Below are 14996 nucleotides of genomic sequence, written 5' to 3' on the forward strand. Positions count from 1 at the left end.
GCCTCCACCACACGGGAATACTCTGATACGAGGTCGCCCCAGGTGGAGTGCACCGAGGCAGTGGACATGCCTTCGATGCTGTCCGTGCCCGTCTTCCAGGACCTACTCCGAGCGATGATCACGTCGGAGCTGTCCGCTGCAATGGCCCAGCTTCAATCGGCCTCAACCTCGAATGTGCCAGACCAGCCTGAGCCTCGCATCGAACAACCTCGAGGAAAGGTGCGCAATCCTCGCCGCATCCCATCCTCCTCGGACTCCTCGCCGAGGCGCCCGAGACGTTCCCCCTCCGCAGACTGCCGAGGGGCAAAACGTCGGGCTAAAACGACAAAAACCTCGAACCGCCGTACCTCCAAGAAGGCCTGAGGTTCACCAACTCTACGAGGCCGTTCTCCCACACCTCGTACGGGACCACTAAGGGTGGCTGAGTTATCACTCTCCAACCCGCGCATCCTCCGAACTCCCCCTCGGACATATTCTCCGAGGGAGTCCGGATCGAGGTCACCAATCCGACATCTATCGGTACCCCTAACCCCGGCATCGTCTCCGAGGGGCTCCTCGAGACGCCGAAGATCGACAACCCCGGAACACTCTCACAGTGCTTCCCCAGTCTCGGAGCATGGATCAGAGCATGAACCTCGATACTCGAGGGAAGCCTCCCTATCCTTCTCCACCCGACGAAGGTCTCGTTCCCCGACCCCGCACGGGGCCCCGGGGACATCTCGCCCATCCTTCACTCGCTTTGTCCAAGACATGGGCCACGCATTGGACTTAGACCTCCAGTCCGACTCCAGATACTCTAAGGAGTACCTGGCGGAGCTGGATATGCCATCACTGCCCAGAGAGTCCCTTCGCTTACCACCTAACCCGGTACTCCAACAGGCCTTCTTCAGGAACCTGGAGACCTCCTACATGGTCACGGTCGTACCCTCCAAAATGGAGGCCAAGTACCGCACAGTACCTTACCCGGGATTCGAGCAACCACAGCTCTCCCACCAATCGCTGCTAGTAGAATCCTCCTTGAAAAAGGCTCACCCGTCCCGGGTCTCAGCAGCTGTCCCCCCAGGCCGAGAAGGCCGAACCCTGGACAAGTTCGGCAGGAGACTATACCAAAACGCAATGATGGCCTCTAGGGTGCAAAGCTACACTTTCACCTTCACATCCTACCTCAAACACCTCATTGGACTATTGAGAGCCTTTGAGACTGACCTACCGGCCTCCCGGCAAGGAACGTTCGGCCTGCTTTTAGAGTCCCTCTCCAACCTGCGCCTTCATCTATTCCACGCGGCCTACGATGGCTTCGAACTCTCCTCCAGAGAAGCAGCCTTCGTTATCGCCATGCGCCGACTAGCTTGGCTGCGCCTGGTCGACATGGACCCCAACTTACAGGACCGTTTGGCTAACCTCCCCTGCGTGGGAAAGGAATTGTTCGATGACACTATCGAGGCGGCTACAAAACGCCTCTCCGAACATGAACGCTCGTTTGCCTCCCTTGTCCGGCAAAAGCCCAAACCGCCAGCGTCCATGCCGTATAGGGCCCCTCCGCGCCGCTACCCACAAAAGTCCACCCCTGCTTTCTCGTGGCCCCCACCCAGGCGTCCGCAAGCCCACCACAGGGCCATGCCCAAGTCCCAACCGCCTGCGACCACCAAACCATCCCCGTCCTTTTGACGGGACACGCGGAAGGGGGCGGGCCCCCTCCGCCATAGTCCCAGGCCTCCTTCCCATCGGGGGTCGACTCAAAGCCTTTTACCCTCGCAGGGAACAAGTCACGTCGGACGCATGGGTCCTTGGCGTGATCTCATCAGGGTACTCTCTCAACTTTCGGGCCATTCCCCCGGACAACCTCCCAAGGAATTGCCCTCCCAACCGGACTCAGCTATCCCTACTTCTCTCCGAAGCTCGAGACCTGCTTCGCCTGAGAGCAGTGGAGAAGGTTCCCCCCGACCAACGGGGGAAGGGCTTCTACTCCCGTTACTTCCTGGTACCGAAAAAAACGGGAGACCTACGCCCAATACTAGACTTGAGACGCCTCAACAAATTCCTGGTACTGGAAAAGTTTTGGATGCTCTCACTACCGACACTTTACCCCCTGATCGACGAGGGCGACTGGCTCTGCTCCCTCGATCTCAAGGAGGCGTACACACATGTCCCAGTGCACCCCGCTCACCGCAAGTTCTTGCGTTTCCAGGTAGGGGACTGGCACCTACAATACCGAGTCCTCCCCTTCGGACTAGCATCATCACCTCGGGTCTTCACCAAGTGCCTCGTGGTGGTAGCAGCAACCTTACGTTCCCAGGGCCTCCAGGTATTCCCCTACCTGGACGACTGGCTAATCAAAGCCCCGTCCAGGGAAGGGGTTATCTCAGCGACCCAACAGACTATTACCTACCTACAAAGTCTGGGGTTCGAAATAAACTTCCCAAAATCTCAACTACGCCCCTCGCAGTCCCTACAGTTCATCGGGGCCACGCTGGACACGGTTCGCCTTCGTTCCTTCCTCCCCCCTCCGCGCCTGGAGGCGTTAGTAAGTCTGAGCCGAAGGATCTCCCTGCTGACCTCGGTATCAGCTCGACAGATGATGACCCTCCTGGGCCACATGGCCTCCATCGTTCATGTCACACCCTTCGCCCGCCTCCATCTGAGAATCCGTCAATGGACCCTGGCGTCTCAATGGCGTCAAGACCGGGACCTGATCGACCGCCCCGTGACAGTGACTCCTTCATTGCAACGATCGCTCCGCTGGTGGACCGACTCTTCAAATCTTTCCAAAGGTTTGCTCTTCCTCACCCCACCCCACAGCAAGGTACTCACCACGGACTCGTCGGAGTACGCTTGGGGAGCCCATCTGGACGGCCTACGCACCCAAGGAATGTGGTCAGCACAAGACCGTCGCTGCCACATCAACGTGCTAGAACTTCGGGCCATCTATCTCGCAGCTGTAGCCTTCCAACATCTGCTCCACGACCGAGTGGTTCTCATCCGAACCGACAACCAGGTAGCGATGTACTACGTAAACAAACAAGGGGGGACAGGGTCTTGGTCCCTTTGTCGGGAAGCTCTGCGCCTCTGGAAATGGGCAATCTCCAACAACACCTTCCTTCGAGCGGTGTACATAAAAGGAGAACAAAACTGCCTGGCGGACAGGCTCAGCCGCCTCCTCCAGCCACACGAGTGGTCACTACACTCTCAGACCCTACGAGGGGTGTTCGAACGGTGGGGGACACCTCAAATAGACCTGTTCGTGTCCCCTCACAATCACAAGCTGCCTCTCTTCTGCTCCCGGATATACTCCCCGGACCGACTCGAGGCCGACGCCTTCCTCCTCGACTGGGAGGGAAGGTTCCTGTACGCGTTCCCGCCGTTTCCTCTGATACTGCGGACGCTTGTCCACCTGAAAACAGTATAAGCCACCCTGATCCTGATTGCCCCTCGCTGGCCACGCCAGCCGTGGTTTTCCCTGCTACTTCAACTCAGTGTCAGAGATCCACTGCCTCTGCCTCTGTTTCCCTCTCTACTGTCACAGGGTCAGGGATCACTGTTACATCCCAATCTTCAGTCTCTTCATCTGAATGCTTGGTTTCTCTCCCCCTGACTGCTCTCCCCATGTCTCAATCAGTCAAGGAGATATTGGAGGCCTCTAGAAAAACCTCGACGAGAACCTGCTACTCCCAAAAGTGGACCAGATTCTCAACCTGGTGCTCCTCCCACAGCCAGGACCCGGTGTCGGTCCCCGTCCCCCTGGTCCTTGACTATCTACTTCAACTATCTCATTCCGGCCTAAAGACCAACTCCATTCGAGTACACCTCAGTGCGATTGCGGCCTTTCATCAGCCCCTGGAAGGGAAAGCCCTCTCGCTCCATCCCTTAGTCACTCGCTTCATGAAGGGTCTGCTGAACGTCCACCCCCCTCTCAAACCTCCCCCGGTGGTTTGGGACCTTAACGTGGTTCTGGCTCAACTAATGAAACCTCCATTTGAGCCACTAGACAAATGCCATCCAAAATTCCTCACTTGGAAGGTAATTTTCTTACTCGCGCTCACGTCCGCACGGCGGGTTAGTGAGCTACAAGCTCTGGTAGCGGACCCACCCTTCACGGTATTCCATCATGACAAGGTGGTACTCCGCACCCATCCAAAGTTCCTACCTAAAGTAGTGTCTGATTTCCATCTCAATCAGTCCATCGTCTTACCCGTGTTTTTTCCCAAGCCCCACTCTCACCCCGGAGAAGTGGCGCTCCACACTCTTGACTGCAAAAGAGCGTTGGCCTTTTACCTCCAACGCACTCAGCCACACCGGAAAGTCCCACAACTGTTTCTGTCCTTCGACCCAAACCGGTTAGGCCACCCAGTTTCCAAACGCACCTTGTCCAACTGGTTGGCCGATTGCATCTCCTTTTGCTACGCTCAGGCTGGTCTCGCGCTGCATGGTCGAGCAACGGGACACAAAGTCCGAGCGATGGCAGCCTCCGTAGCGTTCCTCAGGTCCACACCTATTGAGGAAATCTGCAAGGCTGCCACGTGGTCTTCGGTTCATACCTTCACCTCCCACTACTGTCTGGACTCCCTGTCCAGAAGCGATGGCCGGTTCGGCCAGTCGGTATTGCGAAATCTATTTGCTTAAATTGCCAACTTCCCTCCATCCCTCTTCAGTAAGCTTGGAGGTCACCCACATGTGAGAATATCATGCCTGCTTGTCCTGGGATAAAGCACAGTTACTTACCGTAACAGGTGTTATCCAGGGACAGCAGGCATATATTCTCACAACCCGCCCACCTCCCCGAGGTTGGCTTCTTGGCTAGTTAAGTGAACTGGAGACCACGAGGGGATGCACCCCCTAGTGGAGCAGGAAGGCACGCATGCGTGGAGCAGCAGAGCAAACTTAAATCTTCAATCAAGTTTGCTTGAAAATGCTTCCGCATCGGGGCTCCGTAGATGACGTCACCCACATGTGAGAATATATGCCTGCTGTCCCTGGATAACACCTGTTACGGTAAGTAACTGTGCTTTTCGGTCACCAATGGTGGATGCCATGGTTTCAGGCATTGCCAATAGGCATACTGTTCTATTGGATGGGAATTCAGCCCTGAGGGATCCCCAGGACCAGAAGATGGAGTCTCTTCTTAAGCAGAGTTTTAATGTGGCAGGTCTGGCGGTCCAGGAGGTGATTAGTGATGAAGAAATGCTTTTGTACACTCTGGAAACTAAGGGCCATCAAAAAATACTTCGACACCATGTCCTTTAGGCTACTGGTGCAGTCTCTGATCCTATCAACGCTAGACTACTGCAACATTGTTTACCTAAGTATCCCCCCAAAAACAGTACAAAAATTTAAAATAGTGCAAAACACAGCAGTTCGTCTGATCTTCGGATTGAGGAAAAACGACCACATCAGCCCTTACTACAAAAAGTTGCACTGGCTGCCAATAGAGGCGCGCGTTCTGTTCATATTTGCCTGCATTTGTTTCAAGAAGGTCTGGGGTCTAGCGCCTTCCTACCTACTACCACACTTCATATTTCATAACCCCTTAAGACCAACCAGAAACCGAAACATATTCACTTACCCAAAAATCACAGGCTGCAAATACAAATCCTTCCTGGACAGGACTTTCAAGTTCCAAGCAGGCAGACAGCAGTCCTGGCTGGACAACTACATAAGCAGAACCAGTTTGACCTACGGCGCATTCTGAAAGTCAATTAAAACCATTCTATTTGACAAATTCTTCTCCTAAACAGAAGCCTCGCAATGATATATTCTCCCTCTCTCTTCCTCGATGTAATTTCGCTGTTTTTTGCTGTTCCTTTATGTATTCTCATGTAACCCTCTCTTCTTACACCCTGTATTTTGCTGATTGTCCAGCCTTCTTAGAATATGAACCGCCTAGAAGTCTTTCGACTATGGCAGTATAGAAGAATAAAGTTTATTATTTATTATTATTATTATTTGTGGTGGCCAGGGCTTGTATCTGGTGGGCTGATAATGTGTTGGATAGGGAGTCTAATGACTGGTCTCTGCTGGATTAGGAAGTTGCTAAAATTGAGCTAGGCTCTTCTTATCTTTCAGACACTGTGTATGATTTGTTGCATGCTTCGACTAAGTCTATAGCCTTAAGGGTGGCTACTAGACTTACCTTATGGCTCTGTGGTTGGTCGGCGGACACAGCCTCCAAATCCAATCTTAGTAAGTTTCCCTTTACAGGTTCTTTTCTTTTTGGAGAGGAATGAGACACGCTGGTTCAGAGTTTGGCGGACTCCAAGGTGCTGAAGTTACCAGAAGACAAACCTCACCAGTCTGCTAGAGGGGGGAGGGGGGGTCTGAGTCGAGGTTGTCTTTATGAATTTTGCCAGTATAGACCTGGTAGAGTGTCTATGGTGGGGGTTTCTTCTACAGGTTGATTCTTCCAGCGGATGCAGTCCTTTCGGGGTGCTCGCCATGGAGGCCGGGCCCCCTCCTCCTACTCTCAACCTGCCCAATGTGCTCGGGTCCTTCCCCAAGTTCAGGTGGGCGCCTGCTTACAGGAGTTTTACAGGGGGTAGACTGAGATCAAGAAAGATCAGTGGGTCATGAAGGTAATCCGAGATGGGTATGCTCTCAAGTTCGACCAACCCTTGCCAGATTTTTTTCTCTCTTCCCTTTGTCAGGCCTCTTGGAAGAAGCAGACATTTCATCAGACTCTTCAGAAGTTTGTAGAGCTCAAGGCAGTGGTTCCAGTGCCCCCTTCAGAGATTTATACTGGGAGGTACTCCATTTACTTTGTGGTGCCCAAGAAAGAGGGGTCTTTTTGGCCTATTCTGGATCTGAAAGGTGTGAACCGGGCGCTGCTGGTCCCTTCTTTTCACATGGAGACCCTAAAGTCCATGATCCTAGTAGTTCAGCCTGGGGAATTTCTGAATTCTCTTAACCTGATGAAGGCCTGCCTTCATATCCCGATTTGGGACTCTCATTAGTGATTCCTTCACTTTACAATTTTGGGAAAGCTTTATCAATTCTGTGCGTTTCCGTTTGGTATGGCCATGTACCTTCACCAAAGTTATGGTGGTGATGGCAGGGGTGGCCTTATTCAAGGAGGACATCTTGGTTCATCCATATCTGGACGACTGGTTGATTCAGGCGGTCCTTCCAGGAAAGTTCCTGTGTCATGGCTCATGTTGTGGAGTTACTGCAGTCATTAGGCTGGGTGGTCAACCTTTTCAAGAGTCAGTTGATGCCATCTCAACGATTGGAGAATCTTGGAGTTCTGTTTGAGGGTGTTTCTTCCCGAGGCCTGAGTGCAGAAGTTGCAGTTGTAGATTCACTCCATTCTGGGTTCTTGTTGTCCCCAGGCACAGGAATTTCTTCAGGTCTTGGGGTTGATGGTATGGGGATCTGCTCTGTCGGCTCATGGCAGTCCCCCTTTCTCTGCCCCTCTTGAACAATCTTCTGACTCAGGGTCCCATTCCTATGTGTGTTTGAACGTGAGAAAGGTAAGCTTTGTGTAAAATTCTAAAATAACATTCTCGCAACAGAGCACTACAGACCACCATAGATGTAACAGAGAGAGAGTTTAATGTCACAGGACAATATCTCAACACCCAAATCAGTCATCCACAATTGAGCTAGGGATACAAAATCAGAAAGTGGACTGAGTTCGACCAAAGATTTATGAGTACATGCCACTGATTCCGCATATGTTAGATCTTCCAGAAAGAAACCTGCCACTGTATTCATTGCTCCGAAACTGGTAGAAGAAAACTTCTGAGCATAATGGCATAACTGATAGAAAGTAAATCTATCTGCATGCCTAAGCTGATATCTTTGCTGTAAGGTCTGAATGGTTCGAGTAGTAGAATATACTTGATATAGATAATGTAAACTATTGTCTCTCCATTAGCGAAAAGTTGCATTCTTCAACCCTGGGGTGTGGCGCAGTGGTTGGATCTACAGCCTCAGCACCCTGGGGTTGTGGGTTCAAACCCCGCGCTGCTCCTTGTGACCCTGGGCAGGTCACTTAATCCTCCATAGCCCCAGGTACGTTAGATAGATTGTGAGCCCACCGGGACAGAGAGGGAAAATACTTGAGTACCTGATTGTAAAAAAACCGCTTAGATATCCTTGACAGGCGGTATATAAAAAAAAAATCCTAATAATAATAATAAAATCTAAATTGTCCATTATAGGTAGTGGGTCACAATTACTTTGAGGGATCTTCCAAAGAGACTATAGATTTCCAAGCTAAGCGCAAGGGACTTAACAACACATGACCTCTGAGATGAGGTGGGAGGACCTTTGAAGTTTTAAATTCCCTGAATTACATAATTCAAATGTAATGGGTGGAACATGGTTCTTTCAAAATACATAATTTTTTTTTTTTTTTAATTCTTTATTCATTTTCCATCTTATAATGAGTGCACAATACTACATCATATTAACTTTTACATATCACTTGATATTCATGCAATTATGATTTTACATACATGAATTTATTCCCTCACCATCCACACTTCCCACAAGTAATTTAATTCAAAATATCATTTATATATTCCTCAAACCCTAATACCACCAGATCTTCCCACAAATTAAAACTATCCTTCCCCTCACTAAAAGGCATTTCCCACACAGGAAAGCTAGGGACCTCCCTCCACTTCAAAATCACTGAGCTCTGGAACAACCTTACCTCCCCTCTTCGGAACTTGAGCTCTCTCCAAGTTTTCCGCAAACATCTGAAAACCTGACTTTTCTCAAAAAATGTAAGTCTCCCTCCAACTTAGGAATCAAGGAAACTCTTATATCTTGCCATCCCAAGTCCTGTAAATTTTCTTCCCACTTCTACCTCTAACCCTCTGTTGTAGTTCCTTCCTATTTCTCCTACTGTAAACCGCACCGAGCTCTACAAACGTGGAGATGATGCGGTATACAAACCTAAGGATTAGATTAGATTAGATATATTATATTTCAATCTATTAATCAGACCTTTAAAAGAACTATTTACCCTCCCCTACATGTAAATGTACTTTCATCGGAAAATGATGTCTATTCATTGCAATAATTTGTTAATGGCCCCCAAATCTTTTTAAAATTATTATAATTCCCTTTTTGTATGGCAATTGATCTTTCCATTTTATAAATATGACATAATGAATTCCACCAAAATGTGTAGTTAAGCCTATTGTAATTTTTCCAATTGTTGGTAATATGTTGTATGGCGACTCCTGTCATAATTAATAAAAGCTTGTTATTACTTGATAAAATTTTTAAAAACAATAAATCTGTTTTAGGTGATCATTGGAGATCATGATGGTGTTGTTACCTGCTTTGGTATCAAGAAAGGAGAAGTTGTGGTAAGTATACTAATTTAACATTTATTTTACACTATGTGGAGTAATATTGGTGCATTTTTTTGTAGTGGAATAGAGGAATAGCTTAGTGTTTTAAACAAACAGGTTGGCTTGAGCTGAATATATGAATAGTTATGGTAAGAAGGATATTTTGAAATTTCATATGAGCAACTGACTGTTGAAGTTGGCAGATCTCAACGATGGTGAATTGAAGGGGGCATATGTATGGGGCTTATTGATCCCAGGCTCCAGTTTCAGAACTGAAATCAAAAGTAAGAACAGGCCTTTGAGCCATTCACACACTCAAGGCCCTATTATGTCCCCAGCCCTCAAAAACAGGAAGCTTGTGTTGGAGGAGGCAAGGATATAACAAGTGATTTGTGTGTACACCGAACCCAGGTGCTGAAGATCCACAGTACGTTACTAGACTCAGCCAGTCCGGTGTGTCAGTAAAGAGCTGGCAGAGTGAAGCCCTGCCTCTTTCAAGACAGTAAATAGAGCACTTCTCAACTAGGAGCAAATATTGGTTCACTCAATAAAGTGTTTACCAATGGTGTGCCTCAATGTTCTGATCTTGAGCCTGTTCTTTTTAACATTTTTATAAACGATATTGCTGAAGGGTTGTCGGGTAAGATTTGCCTCTTTGCGGATGATACCAAAATCTGCAATAGAGTAGACACACTGGATGATGTGAATAACATGAAGAAAGACCTGGCAAAGCTTGAAGAATGGTCTAAAATTTAGAAGCTAAAATTTAATGCTAAGAAATGCAAGGTCATGTATTTGGGCTGCAAAAACCTGAAGGAATGGTACAGATTAGGGCAGGGGTGTCAAAGTCCCTCCTCGAGGGCTGTAATCCAGTTGGGTTTTCAGGATTTCCCCAATGAATATGTATGAGATCTATTTGCATGCACTGCTTTCATTGTATACTAATAGATCTCATGCATATTCATTGGGGTAATGCTGAAAACCCGAATGGATTGCGGCCCTCGAGGAGGGACTTTGACACTCCTAGTTTAGGGAGTGAAGAACTTATGTGCACAACAAAAGAGCGGGACTTGGGTGTGATTGTATGTGATGATCTTAAGGTGGCCAAACAGGTTGAAAAGGTGATGGGAAAAGCTAGAAGGATGCTAGGTTGCATAGGGAGAGGTATGGCCAGTAGGAAAAAGGAGGTATTGATGCCCCTGTATTAGACTTAGGTGAGACCTCATTTAGAATATTATGTACAATTCTGGAGGCTGTACCTTCAAAAAGATATAAAAAAGATGGAGACGGTCCAGAGGAAGGCTATTAAAATGGTATGTAGTCTTCATCATAAAGCATATGGGGACAGACTTAAAGATCTCAATCTGTATACTTTGGAGGAAAGGCGGGAGAGGGGAGATAAGATAGAGACATTTAAATACCTACATAATGTAAATGTGCATGAGTTGAGTCTCTTTCAATTGAAAGGAAACTCTGCAATGAGAGGGCATAGAATGAAGTTAAGAGGTGATAGGCTCCAGCATAATCTAAGGAAATACATTTTTACAGACAGGGTTGTAGATGCATGGAAAAGAGGTGGTGGAGACAGAGACTGTGTCTGAATTCAAGAGGGCCTGGGATAGGCACGTGAGATTTCTTGGAGAAAGAAAGAGATAATGGTTACTGTGGATGGGCAGATCAGATGGGCCATTTGGCCTTTATCTGCCATATGTTACAGGAGCAAGGGATCTGGTCCTTTAGGAGCCCCAGGTTCTGTCCACAGTTCTTGAGTGAAAGCTGTACAGCTCCATGGTGATAACATCCCTTTCCTCAGAGTGATCTCCATTGATCACTACCCTCTGTTGCCTTCCACTCAACCAATTCCTGACCCAGCCTGTCACTTTGGGACCCATCCCGAGGGCACTCAGTTTATTTTTTAGACGTCTGTGTGGAACACTGTCAAAGGCTTTGTTAAAATCTAAATACGGCACATCTAGCGCACATCCTCTATCCAATTCTCTGGTCACCTAGTCAAAGAAATTGATCAGGTTTGTCTGACAAGACCTACCTCTAGTGAATCCATGTTACCTCCGGTCTGGTAATCCATAGGATTCCAGAAACTTGACTATTCTTCCAGACGTTCCCATCCAGACAGTAATTCCTTATCCTAACGCGACACATACCAAGGATCTAGTACCAATATACATTTCTTTGTAATCCATCGGTCATGGTGGGGGAGTTAAATGAAGAGGTATGTTTTTAGTGCTTTCCTAAAATTGAGGAGTTCTTTAAGGGATCTGATCTGCGGGGGCAGTTGATTCCAGTGGCTTGGTATGAAGTGGAAGTCAGAACGTTGTTTGATAATTTGCATTTGAAGGGCACAACCAGGGGGTGTTTTGAAGCATATTTCATCCTGGGAGGCATATTTCATCCTGGGAGCAGAGGGACCTGTTCGGCACGTAATGAGGAAGCTTGGCCTGGCATCATGTTGTGTAAGGATTCGAACGCTAGCATCAGGCCCTTGAAGAGACAATGTTTAGCTAAGGACAGCCAGTGAACTGTTGATAGAATCTGAGAGACAGGTTCACGGGCATGGCGGTTTTTTTTTTTTAGAAGTCTGATTGCCACATTTTGTACATGCTGGACATGTTGTACTGTCCCACTAGAGCCCTCAGATCCTCACAAGAGAATCGTTTGTTGTTCCAACCTTCTGTGAAATCATTCGAGATAATAATAATAATAACTTTATTCTTCTATTCCGCCATAATCGTGAGACTTCTAGGCGGTTCACATTGAAGAGAGCTGGACAGTCAGCGAGTTACAATATGTAGAAGTCCAGGAGACAGTATATAGAAACTTACAAAAAAAGCATATAGAATCTTACAAAAGGTTCGGGATACAGCATCTAGAATCTTACAAAGAACATATAGAGTCTTACAAAAGGTAGTGAAATACAGCAAACAGAATCTTAAAAAGGCAGCAAAATTTAATGTTAGACATATCAGACTTAAAAGCAGGAGAGGACATATGTAGTGTTAGGTGTAGATACTTTTTTAGGTGATGATTTTGTTGAATAAGGCAGTTTTTATATATGTGACATAATGAGTTCCACCAGAAATCGTAATTGAGTCTACTGTAATTTTTCCAATTACTTGTGATATGCTGAATGGCGATTCCTGTCATTATCAGTAAAAGTTTATTGTTATGTGATGATATTTGGCTCTTTTTCCTCATAGACATACCAAATAGTACTGTTTCATAAAATAATGTTTCATAAGATAATGCTTTTCCAATAAACAATTTACTTGATCCCAAATTGAGTTCCAAAAGGCTAAGATAAAGGGACAATAAAACAAAAGATGATCTAAAGTCCCTACTTCAAGATTACAGTGCCAACATCTATTAGATTTTGAACTATTTAACTTTTGTAGTCTAACTGGGGTCCAAAACGCTCTATGCAGAAGAAAAAACCAAGTTTGTCTCATAGATGCAGACTCTGTACATCTCATCCTCCAAGTCCAAATTTGTGGCCATTGAGATGCTGAAATTTATGCTTAATCTCAATGCTCCAAATATCTCTAAAGACCATTTTTGGGTTTCATTTTAACATATTCACTTATAATATTATACCACTGTGCGGCCTGGTGTCCCAGAAAGTCCGCCTGAAAGATTTAAATCTGCACATAATCTTAATGTCCCTTTCACTAAGTTCCATAGCCTCGGGCCCACCAAGGATAATAATGCCATACATGTTTTCCTATACTGTACATCCTGAGTATTCTTTAAAGTTAATCGCGTCGTTGTCTCTGATCATAAATTTCGATTTGGAATATATTTTCTTAGAATTTGGATCAAGTACCATGGTGCCTCTCCTTCATGTTCTTTTCCTCCCACTATCTTTTCAAATTTGTAGCTCCACCCCTTGCTCTCACTTTGGTCTTTCAGCATTGCTCTTGAGCACGTGGCATTAGAGCACAAAAGATACTCAAAGGTAGTCATTGCTACTCTCCTCAGAACCAAGAAGCCTGTGATGGTCTCTGCTTAGGCTTAAGCATGGGAGATGTTTCAAAACTGGTGCATGAAACAGAAGGTAAAGCCTTTTAATGCAATTGTGGTGGTACTAGTTTTCCTCCAAGCAGGTCTTGACAAAGGCCTCGCAGATGTCAGCTAGACCTTAAGGGTATGAAGAATAATCTATTGCTATAACTCACTGGGAATATGTTTGAGTTCCTTAAATGTTTCTGATTGGTATAGTTATTTCAATGTATCGATTATTCAATTTAAATATTTAATATATGTTATTCTTTCAATGCAGAACAGATCTCCCTACACTCCTCCTTATTTGTTCTTATATAGGGCTATCACCTGCTTTGGTACAAACTGAAGGGGCAACAGAGCCCTCTAGAGAAGGAGGAGTTGAAAACCTTCCTATAGCTTTTTCCAAGTTCTCACTTTAATAATAATAATAATAATTTATTCTTGTATACTGCTATACCGGGAAAGTTCAAGGCGGTTCACAAAAAGTAGAGCTAAAACATACAGTGCAGATAAAAGTACAAGCAGATAAAATACATCAGGTTAAAATAAGAAAAAAACTTATTAAGTTAAAACAAGATGCATTAAGATACCAACCTATCGAATAGTGTCTTTAACAGTTTTCTGAAATCAAAATAGAAAGAAGCCTCTAACAAAATTTTTCCAAGCCATATATTCAATTTAGCAGCCTGAAATGAGAGAGTTCTCTCAAAGAACTTCTTGTAACGTCAAGATTTTATAGGGGGATATGTAAACAGGTGAACTCTGCGTGTATTCTTGTTAGAGTTGAAATGAATAACCTGGACATACAGATATATCAACTGGACATACAGGTCTCCTGATTGTTCTTCCCTAAATGTTTTTCTTTTTGGTTTTTTTAATTTTAAAGAAATGTAGTTTATCCTTGTATTCCTTATGTATCTTTAAATAATTGTTGATAAGATTGTACGTTTATTGTTTTAAATGGTTTTTATTTGTCCCCCCAAAATTATTATTGTTTAAAGCATTGAAATTACTTGATATTGCATTCAAATCAAAACTTTAATAAACTTGAAACTTGTATGCTGGACACTAGAGACATTTTAACACATATTTTCCCACAGCCTAAAACAGCCAAGTTTCCAAGTTTATTATATAATTTGATTAATCGCCTATTACAATTTCTAGGCGATGTACAGTTTTTAAATAATCAAGTACAGGTAACAAATCAAACAAACAAAAGTCATGTCAAATTAAAATCACTAATATAAACATTCCTATACATAGTTTAACCTATACATATAATATCAAAACAAAGGGAAAATTATTAATGGATTACAATCAATATTTACAAGCTAACCAGATGGAACAGCCTGGACTTTGCTATCTGTGAACATATGTATCCTTTGAAATGCTAACCCAGCTGACCTCTGCTACAAAGTTTTTGTCTCCATTCCCTGCTGGGAGGATACTTCTCTAAGGCTCTACTGAGCTGTTATCAGTGCTGTATGACTTCACAGATGCAAGGCACCCTGGAAAGCCATAAACCATTTATAATGAGCAACATCCTCTGCAGAAGACATAGGCGACTGATACCAAGACAGAACTTTAAAAAAAACATGCTGGACATTTGCCTATGGGAACCATGCTGGAAGGTCACCCTTGCATCTTTGTTTCAACTTTCTGCATAAGACTGTCTGCAAG

General features: G+C 45.6%; 1 protein-coding gene across 5 annotated transcripts in view; it reads left to right on the top strand.

Moving 5' to 3' along the window:
• Nucleotides 1-14996, top strand: part of BBS7 (Bardet-Biedl syndrome 7) — a 454813-nt gene that overhangs the window by 87511 nt on the left and 352306 nt on the right. For 4 of the 5 annotated variants that reach the window (XR_004538826.1, XM_033938299.1, XM_033938327.1 and 1 more), the window contains exon 4: nucleotides 9252-9314. Coding sequence is in view for 4 of the 5 variants with exons in the window: in XM_033938299.1 (XP_033794190.1) it covers nucleotides 9252-9314 (63 nt within the window). In the remaining variant the exon portion in view is untranslated. Of the gene's footprint in view, nucleotides 1-9251; nucleotides 9315-13223; nucleotides 13369-14996 lie in introns of those variants that run through there. The other variant, XM_033938320.1, reaches the window with a different exon arrangement.

Source organism: Geotrypetes seraphini, chromosome 1 (genome assembly GCF_902459505.1).
Source record: "Geotrypetes seraphini chromosome 1, aGeoSer1.1, whole genome shotgun sequence".
NCBI classification, from domain to species: Eukaryota; Metazoa; Chordata; class Amphibia; order Gymnophiona; family Dermophiidae; genus Geotrypetes; species Geotrypetes seraphini.